This window comes from Cherax quadricarinatus, chromosome 6, assembly GCF_038502225.1.
Source record: "Cherax quadricarinatus isolate ZL_2023a chromosome 6, ASM3850222v1, whole genome shotgun sequence".
Taxonomy (NCBI): domain Eukaryota; kingdom Metazoa; phylum Arthropoda; class Malacostraca; order Decapoda; family Parastacidae; genus Cherax; species Cherax quadricarinatus.
The window spans coordinates 12,553,429-12,563,687 of record NC_091297.1 but is presented as its reverse complement, the minus strand read 5'-3'; the positions used below and the strand labels follow the sequence as shown (position 1 = coordinate 12,563,687).

The window sequence follows — 10,259 nt, the reverse complement described above, 5'->3', positions numbered from 1 at the left end:
TTTCTTGACGTGCTTTATCAAGTGCGCGTTCCAAACAGGTGCTGCATACTCCAGTATGGGCCTGACATACACGGTGTACAGTGTCTTGAATGATTCCTTACTAAGGTATCGGAATGCTGTTCTCAGGTTTGCCAGGCGCCCATATGCTGCAGCAGTTATCTGATTGATGTGTGCTTCCGGAGACATGCTTGGTGTTATACTCACCCCAAGATCTTTCTCCTTGAGTGAGGTTTGCAGTCTTTGGCCACCTAGCCTATACTCTGTCTGTGGTCTTCTGTGCCCTTCCCCTATCTTCATGACTTTGCATTTGGCAGGATTAAATTCGAGAAGCCATTTGCTGGACCAGGTGTCCAGTCTGTCCAGGTCTCTTTGAAGTCCTGCCTGGTCCTCATCAGATTTAATTCTCCTCATTAACTTCACATCATCTGCAAACAGGGACACTTCTGAGTCCAACCCTTCCGTCATGTCGTTCACATATACCAAAAATAGCACTGGTCCTAGGACCGACCCCTGTGGGACCCCGCTCGTCACAGGTGCCCACTGTGATACATCATTACGTACCATGACTTGTTGTTGCCTCCCTGTCAGGTATTCTCTGATCCATTGCAGTGCCCTTCCTGTTATATGCGCCTGATGCTCTAGCTTCTGCACTAATCTCTTGTGAGGAACTGTGTCAAAGGCCTTCTTGCAGTCCAAGAAGATGCAATCAACCCACCCCTCTCTCTCTTGTCTTACTTCTGTCATTTTATCATAAAACTCCAGAAGGTTTGTGACACAGGATTTGCGTTCCGTGAATCCGTGCTGGTTGGCATTTATACTCCTGTTCCGTTCCAGGTGCTCCACCACTCTCCTCCTGATAATCTTCTCCATAATTTTGCATACTATACACGTCAATGACACAGGTCTATAGTTTAGTGCCTCTTTTCTGTCTCCTTTTTTGAAAATGGGAACTACATTTGCCGTCTTCCATACCTCAGGTAGTTGCCCAGTTTCCAGGGATGTGTTGAAGATTGTGGTAAGTGGCACGCACAACATATCTGCTCCCTCTCTAAGGACCCACGGAGAGATGTTGTCCGGTCCCATTGCCTTTGAGGTATCGATCTCCCTTAGCAGTTTCTTCACCTCCTCATCTGTATGTATGTCGTCCAACACTTGTTGGTGTATTCCTTGCTGGTGTCCCCATCTCGTCTGTCCCCCCAGAGTCCTTCCTGTCTCTACTGTAAATACTTCCTTAAATCTCGTGTTGAGCTCCTCACATACCTCTTGATCGTTTCTTGTGAGTTCTCCACCTTCTTTCCTCAGCCTTATCACCTGGTCCTTGACTGTTGTCTTCCTCCTAATGTGGCTATACAGCAGTTTCGGGTCAGATTTGACTTTCGATGCTATGTCGTTTTCATACTGTCGCTGGGCCTCCCTCCTTATCTGCGCATACTCGTTTCTGGCTCTTCTACTAATCTCCTTGTTTTCCTGGGTCCTATGCCTCCTGTACCTTTTCCATTCTCTGTTGCACTTAGTTTTTGCCTCCCTACACCTTCGGGTAAACCAAGGACTCGTTTTGGTCTTCCTATTATTTCTGTTTCCCTTGGGAACAAAACTTTCCTCTGCCTCCTTGCACTTTGTTGCCACATATTCCATCATCTCGTTTACTGATTTTCCTACCATTTCTCTGTCCCACTGAACCTCCTGCAGGAAGTTTCTCATACCTGTGTAGTCCCCCCTTTTATAGTTTGGCCTGTCCCCTTCAGTTCCTGTTACCTTCTCCACTTGTAACTCTACTATATAGTCAAAACTCAGAACCACATGATCGCTAGCTCCAAGGGGCCTCTCGTAAGTGATGTCCTCAATGTCTGAACTGCTCAGGGTGAACACAAGATCCAGTCTTGCTGGCTCATCCTCCCCTCTCTCTCTGGTTGTGTCCCTGACATGTTGATGCATGTGTGTGTGTGTGTGTGTGTGTGTGTGTGTGTGTGTGTGTGTGTGTGTGTGTGTGTGTGTGTGTGTGTGTGTGTGTGTGTGTACTCACCTAGTTGTACTCACCTAGTTGAGGTTGCAGGGGTCGAGTCCGAGCTCCTGGCCCCGCCTCTTCACTGATCGCTACTAGGTCACTCTCCCTGAGCCGTGAGCTTTATCATACCTCTGCTTAAAGCTATGTATGGATCCTGCCTCCACTACATCGCTTCCCAAACTATTCCACTTACTGACTACTCTGTGGCTGAAGAAATACTTCCTAACATCCCTGTGATTCATCTGTGTCTTCAGCTTCCAACTGTGCCCCCTTGTTACTGTGTCCAATCTCTGGAACATCCTGTCTTTGTCCACCTTGTCAATTCCTCTCAGTATTTTGTATGTCGTTATCATGTCCCCCCTATCTCTCCTGTCCTCCAGTGTCGTCAGGTTGATTTCCCTTAACCTCTCCTCGTAGGACATACCTCTTAGCTCTGGGACTAGTCTTGTTGCAAACCTTTGCACTTTCTCTAGTTTCTTCACGTGCTTGGCTAGGTGTGGATTCCAAACTGGTGCCGCATACTCCAATATGGGCCTAACGTACACGGTGTACAGGGTCCTGAATGATTCCTTATTAAGATGTCGGAATGCTGTTCTGAGGTTTGCTAGGCGCCCATATGCTGCAGCAGTTATTTGGTTGATGTGCGCTTCAGGAGATGTGCCTGGTGTTATACTCACCCCAAGATCTTTTTCCTTGAGTGAGGTTTGTAGTCTCTGACCCCCTAGACTGTACTCCATCTGCGGCCTTCTTTGCCCTTCCCCAATCTTCATGACTTTGCACTTGGTGGGATTGAACTCCAGGAGCCAATTGCTGGACCAGGTCTGCAGCCTGTCCAGATCCCTTTGTAGTTCTGCCTGGTCTTCGATCGAGTGAATTCTTCTCATCAACTTCACGTCATCTGCAAACAGGGACACCTCAGAGTCTATTCCTTCCGTCATGTCGTTCACAAATACCAGAAACAGCACTGGTCCTAGGACTGACCCCTGCGGGACCCCGCTGGTCACAGGTGCCCACTCTGACACCTCGCCACGTACCATGACTCGCTGCTGTCTTCCTGACAAGTGTGTGTGTGTTTATGTGTGTGTGTGTGTGTGTGTGTGTGTGTGTGTGTGTGTGTGTGTGTGTGTGTGTGTGCGTATGTGTGTGTGTGTGTGTGTGTGTGTGTGTGTGTGTACTCACCTATCTGTACTCACCTATCTGTGGTTGCAGGGGTCGAGTCCTAGCTCCTGGCCCCGCCTCTTCACCGGTTGCTACTAGGCCCTCTCTCTCCCCGCTCCATGAGCTTTATCAAACCTCGTCTTAAAACTTTGTATGGTTCCTGCCTCCACTACGTCATTTTCTAGGCTATTCCACTGCCTTACAACTCTATGACTGAAGAAATACTTCCTACTATCTCTCTGACTCATTTGTGTCTTCAACTTCCAATTGTGGCCTCTTGTTTCTGTGTCCCCTCCCTGGAACATCCTGTCTTTGTCCACCTTGTCTATTCCACGCAGTATTTTATATGTCGTTATCATGTCTCCCCTGACCCTCCTGTCCTCCAGTGTCGTCAGGCCGATTTCCCTTAATCTTTCTTCATAGGACATTCCCCTTAGCTCTGGAACTAACCTTGTTGCAAACCTTTGTACTTTCTCTAGTTTCTTGACGTGCTTTATCAAATGCGGGTTCCAAACAGGTGCTGCATACTCCAGTGGGCCTGACATACACGGTGTACAGTGTCTTGAATGATTCCTTACTAAGGTATCGGAATGCTGTTCTCAGGTTTGCCAGGCGCCCATATGCTGCAGCAGTTATCTGATTGATGTGTGCTTCCGGAGACATGCTCGGTGTTATACTCACCCCAAGATCTTTCTCCTTGAGTGAGGTTTGCAGTCTTTGGCCACCTAGCCTATACTCTGTCTGTGGTCTTCTGTGCCCTTCCCCTATCTTCATGACTTTGCATTTGGCAGGATTAAATTCGAGAAGCCATTTGCTGGACCAGGTGTCCAGTCTGTCCAGGTCTCTTTGAAGTCCTGCCTGGTCCTCATCAGATTTAATTCTCCTCATTAACTTCACATCATCTGCAAACAGGGACACTTCTGAGTCTAACCCTTCCGTCATGTCGTTCACACATACCAAAAATAGCACTGGTCCTAGGACCGACCCCTGTGGGACCCCGCTCGTCACAGGTGCCCAATGTGATACATCACTACGTACCATGACTCGTTGTTGCCTCCCTGTCAGGTATTCTCTGATCCATTGCAGTGCCCTTCCTGTTATATGCACCTGATGCTCTAGCTTCTGCACTAATCTCTTGTGAGGAACTGTGTCAAAGGCCTTCTTGCAGTCCAAGAAGATGCAATCAACCCACCCCTCTCTCTCGTGTCTTACTTCTGTTATTTTATCATAAAACTCCAGAAGGTTTGTGACACAGGATTTGCCTTCCGTGAATCCGTGCTAGTTGGCATTTATACTCCTGTTCCGTTCCAGGTGCTCCACCACTCTCCTCCTGATAATCTTCTCCATAATTTTGCATGTGTGTGTGTGTGTGTGTGTGTGTGTGTGTGTGTGTGTGTGTGTGTGTGTGTGTGTCTCAACAATCAATATTTGCACCAATAACTCATTACAGTTGTGACCGGGTGTGGAAGTGTGAATTGCTCATTACACTATAATTTGTTCATGATTGTAGCCATGTATAAAAGTAAGTAACCATTCTTACAGTATTCATTACCTTTGTAACTTGTGAGTTCATTACCTTGTACCTAGTTCAGCCATCAAATCTCTGGGGCCCAGTCCCTGGACCCATTACGTACCTCTGTAATCTGTAAATACCTTTGTAACTTGTCATGATTGTGACTAGACCTACCTGGAGTTCATTACCTTTGTAAATTGTGAGTTCATTACCTTTGTAAATTGTGAATTCATTACCTCTGTAACTTGCTCAGCTATCAAAACTTTGGAGTCCAGTCCCTGGACCAATTATGTACCTCTGTAATCTTTTGACTACTGCCCACAGGATAGGTATGGAGTGCATAATAAACATATTAAACTAACTAATTGGCTAGGTGTGATTTCCAAACTGGTGCCGCATACTCCAACATGGGCCTAACATACACAGTGTACAGGGTCTTGAACGATTCCTTATTAAGATGTCGGAATGCTGTTCTGAGGTTTGCTAGGCGCCCATATGCTACAGCAGTTATTTGGTTGATGTGCGCTTCAGATGTGCCTGGTGTTATACTCACCCCAAGATCTTTTTCCTTGAGTGAGCTTTGTAGTCTCTAGCCCCCTAGACTGTACTCTGTCTGCAGTCTTCTTTGCCCTTCCCCAATCTTCATGACTTTGCACTTGGTGGGGTTGAACTCCAGGAGCCAATTACCGGACCAGGTCTGCAGCCTGTCCAGATCCCTTTATAGTTCTGCCTGGTCTTCGATCGAATGAATTCTTCTCATCAACTTCACGTTATCTGCAAACAGGGACACTTCGGAGTCTATTCCTTCCGTCATGTCGTTCACAAATACCAGAAACAGCACTGGTCCTAGGACTGACCCCTGTGGGACCCCGCTGGTCACAGGTGCCCACTCTGATACCTCGCCACGTACCATGACCCGCTGCTGTCTTCCTGACAAGTATTCCGATTCATTGTAGTGTCTTCCCTGTTATCCCTGCTTGGTCCTCCAGTTTTTGCACTAATCTCTTGTGTGGAACTGTGTCAAACGCCTTCTTGCAGTCTAAGAAAATGCAATCCACCCACCCCTCTCTCTCTTGTCTTGCTGCTGTCACCATGTCATAGAACTCCAGTAGGTTTGTGACACAGAAATTCCCATCCCTGAAACCATGTTGGCTGCTGTTGATGAGATCATTCCTTTCTAGGTGTTCCACCACTCTTCTGATAATCTTCTCCAGTGACACTGGTCTGTAGTTTAGTGCTTCATGCCTGTCTCCTTTTTTAAAGATTGGGACTACACTTGCTGTCTTCCATGCCTCAGGCAATCTCCCTGTTTCGATAGATGTACTGAATATTGTTGTTAGGGGTACACATAGCGCCTCTGCTCCCTCTCTCAGGACCCATGGAGAGATGTTATCCGGCCCCAATGCCTTTGAGGTATCTAGCTCACTCGGTTATGTGTACTGTGTCCAGCACTTGGTGGTGTGCCCCACCTCCCTGTCTTTCTGGAGCCCCTTCTGTCTCCTCTGTGAACACTTTAAATCTCTTGTTGAGTTCCTCACATACTTGACGGTCATTTCTTGTTGTCTCTCCTCCTTCCTTCCTTAGCCTGATTACCTGGTCCTTGACTGTTGTTTTCCTCCTGATACGGCTGTATAACAGCTTCGGGTCAGATTTGGCTTTCGCTGCTATGTCGTTTTCATACTGTCGTTGGGCGTCCCTTCTTATCTGTGCATATTCATTTCTGGCTCTATGACTGCTCTCCTTATTGTCCTGAGTCCTTTGCATGATACCTTGTTTCAAGGAGTTCCACAAGCTGCAGCAGTTCTAAAAACATGTCCAGTGATTGTACATATGTAAATATATAACAGAACATTAGTATTATACAAGATTTGTGCATGTTTATTGTAATAAACAAAAGTGGTAAACAATATTATAATAATAACTTTAGTGTGGTTATTGTGTTCAATACAGTGAGTGTATATATATACATTATATATAGTATTGGTCTCACAGGCCACAAATGTTACTAGAAAAAGAAAAAAATTAGAAAAGAAAAGAAAAAAGTATAAAAAACGTAAAACAAAGAAATGCGAGTTTGTGGAAATCGCCGATGTTGCCACCACCCGGTCATTTTGGGTCAACTTCTTGCCTCTGTATCTCGGTAAGTACTGATCAGATTTTTTTTTTTTGTTTTGTTTTATTACCGTCACAAAAATATATTCTTTAATTCTGTAAGAAAAAATAATTTTTTTTTTTCAAAATTTCTTGGACACTGGGGCACCCCTTCCGATTTTGCCTTTGGACCCTGAAAGGGTTAATTAAATTATACCAGTATGAATACAAACAGAGCAGTGGTAAGTAATTTGGCAATTAATCATCTGGAATGATCAACTGTCTGGGAAAATTCATAACATCAGTAATCTAAATATACAGGATCAACAAGCTTCTTTCAATAGGTTAAACTTACCAGTATGCTAATGTAACACATCCATATGTGCCAAATGCTAGGTGTGAAGAGCGCTGGACTTTTGATGTTAGCATAAAATGGATGAGACCCACTGCAAGCCCAGAACTAATGCTATAGAGAAATGTTTCACGGAAACATGGCATCTTTGATATTTCTCTGTTCATAAACATTACCTGGAAATAAGAATTAATTAATTATGAATACTGCATATGGTCAAAGTAATGTACAAACTGTATTAATATGTGTGCTCAAAATTATGATCACATAATAAACTTGTTTAACCCTTTGACTGTCGCAACCCCCAATCCTGAGGCGTCTCCTGGTGTCGCAAAATTTAAAAAAAAAAAAAAAAATTATTTTTTCTTATGAAATGATAGAGAATCTTTTCCCGATTGTAAAGCCACCAAAAAAACGAAATTTGATGGAAAACTGACGGAATTACGCTCTCGCGAAGTTAGCGACCTCGGCGATATTTACAAATCGGCGATTTCGCCCACTTTGAGCCCTATTTTCAGCTAATTCCATTATTCCAGTCAACCAAACTCATAGCTATTTCTTCAGAACTCCATTTTTTCCATCGATTGAGTACAAGAAACTGCCCATTTACCGATTTCAACTACCCAATAACATGGTCAGAAATTTGCAATTTGGCCAATTTCACGAAAATTAAAAAATATGACAATTTCAAAATAAGGACCAGAATGAACAATGCAGACATTCCTGGCTCTAAAATAACATTTTCTTTGTTCATCAGTCATGTCTCCAGGCCCCTCTGATATTACTCTTGCTTTTTATTTTGAAATTTGATTCAAACAAAAAATAGAAGATTTACTGTTATGCAGACTACTGCAATACTGTAATAATTGTAAAAATTACATCAACCCATTCATGACTGCATATCAGAATGGCTATTTGGACATTTATTGGACAATGACATCATTTGTTTACTTTTGAACATCGGCAAAAATCAAACATTTCCCCTACTTTGTGCTCCATTTCCAGGTTCTTTTTATAGTAAAACTAATCAAAATCACCTCTATTTCTATAATATGTTTTCCATTCTATCAAATGAGACCAAGAAAACAAGAATACAACCACAAATACTATACGAAAATAGACCACAAAGTCGGCATTTTAATTAAAAAAAAAAACGGTCGGAGTTTTTTTTTCTCATTATGCACTGCGTGCTCCAGGATTTTTTTTATATGGTGCACACTGACCACACAGACCCATTCTCTCACATGTGGGCCTACCAGCTTTCTCCTGCCTGATTTGAAGCCGCTAGAATTTATGAGTATATATACGTCAAACACGGTACCTCGTAAACGTATATATACGGCCGCGACAGTCAAAGGGTTAAGATTGGAACTCATTTTGTGTTTCAGAGACCATATCTATTTATTTATTGTAACTGAATTCAAATGCTTGTGTTAAGAAACAGATTTAAGGGTGGGAGATTCAATGAGTATATTTTGAACAAAATGCATGATTAGTTTTCAAATGGACAATCTAAATTAAAATTTCAATATAGTATTTCTCAACTGTTTCGTGCCCCCAAAATATGAACATACTACACATTCTCCCCCCCCCAAAAAAAAAAAAAAAAAAAAAAAAAAAAATTGAATGCATGTAATAAAAAAACTAATGACAAAATTTCACAATCTTGTCTAAAGCCTGCTTTTACTTGAAAACTCTCCCCCTTCTCTCTTACATAACCTAACCTGAGCTTGTTCACTCTGTAAAAGTCAATTACAGCTGTTAACAACCTACATATCACCTATTTTATATACTTGCAACACCTGTCATATCACATTCATATCCACTCATACCATGTGCCATTTCCATATCCATAAATGCAACAAACAGTTTCTTACCATTATCTTTCTTATAAACACATGATCCATACACATACTCTTCTTTTCCTGTATCTTCCTCTGAAATCCTACTTTCTTTTTCTCCTAACTCTTTCAATAATAATTCTGTCAAACCCTTAACCTTAAAATTCTTACATCCTTCCCAGGCATCTTTTCCCTTATACAAAGGAACTATGGATACTCTCTGCTAATCCTTACATACCATCCCTTCTTTCATTCATGTCTTAAACAATACAAAAATTTATGTCTTAAACAATACAAAAACCATTTAAGTTCACAAACCTCTTTCTCTGATTCTTCTGCCATAATGAAGCTTATGCAGGAACTGAATGTTTGTAGAATTTGGCAGTTGTAGCTATCAGTCTGAAATTGATGTTATATTTAGTTCATACACAGACCGTGGTAGTTAAACACAGTTACAGCTAGGATTGTAAAAAAAAGTGATGTTAGGGTATTAGCAAGAGGTGTGGTATTAAAAGTCATTGAATCAGATACAAAGTGGGAGTTGTCACAGAGGCTCTTTGCCGATGACATGGTTCTTCTGGAAGATTCTAAAGAGCAGTCGCAAAGGTTAGTGGATGAATTTGGGAGGGTATGTAACAGAAGGAAAGTAATCCTGTAGTGCTCAATCACTGAAATAATGGAGAATTTGGATGTGTTTCTAGTGTGTTATAGGTTGGCCTTAAGATCTTTTTACTTTTATGACTTTTGCCGTAACTTTGTTTTTCATGAATTTCTGACAGTGAGTCCAATCACTATTCCTACTTCCAAGGAATTGCAAACAATTATTAGGAAAAAACCCTCTCCCAAGTCAGAAACTACACTGCTTCATGTTACTTGACAATGATGAAGATTTCTTATTGGCTAGAAGAAATGTCAGTGATGTCATGTGCCCTAATTTGACTCTAGAATCTTCCAAAGTCACCTTGGATGTGGGCACCTATGAGGCATTTGAATGCTATAGGGCAGAGTGAGCAAGTTCCTCGATAAGAAGAGCCACTATTACAAAAAACACCAAATGTTTTTTTACATTAGGTGTTAGTAATATAAAAGTTCGGGATATATATATACACATTAAAATAAATGAATCTTTAATATAATATAAAAATCAACTTTCTTTGGTCTAGAGGTATTTAAAATATATATACATGTTACAATAATAAATTATAATTAGCATCTAACTAAAATAATAAATAATTCGTAATCCTACACAGGGTACAACTTTCTTGACACTCCTGTGTCACTATATATATCTATGCTAAA

General features: G+C 42.1%; 1 protein-coding gene across 3 annotated transcripts in view; it reads right to left on the bottom strand.

Moving 5' to 3' along the window:
• l(3)87Df (lethal (3) 87Df) overlaps positions 1-10,259 on the bottom strand; it is a 48,207-nt gene that overhangs the window by 20,260 nt on the left and 17,688 nt on the right. For 2 of the 3 annotated variants that reach the window (XM_070080371.1, XM_070080377.1), the window contains exons 2-3: positions 9,279-9,359; positions 7,123-7,295 (exon numbers count right to left, since the gene is read on the bottom strand). In XM_070080371.1, coding sequence (XP_069936472.1) covers positions 7,123-7,295; positions 9,279-9,302 — 197 coding nt within the window. In that variant the 5' untranslated portion in view covers positions 9,303-9,359. Of the gene's footprint in view, positions 1-6,840; positions 6,961-7,122; positions 7,296-9,278; positions 9,360-10,259 lie in introns of those variants that run through there. The other variant, XM_070080382.1, reaches the window with a different exon arrangement.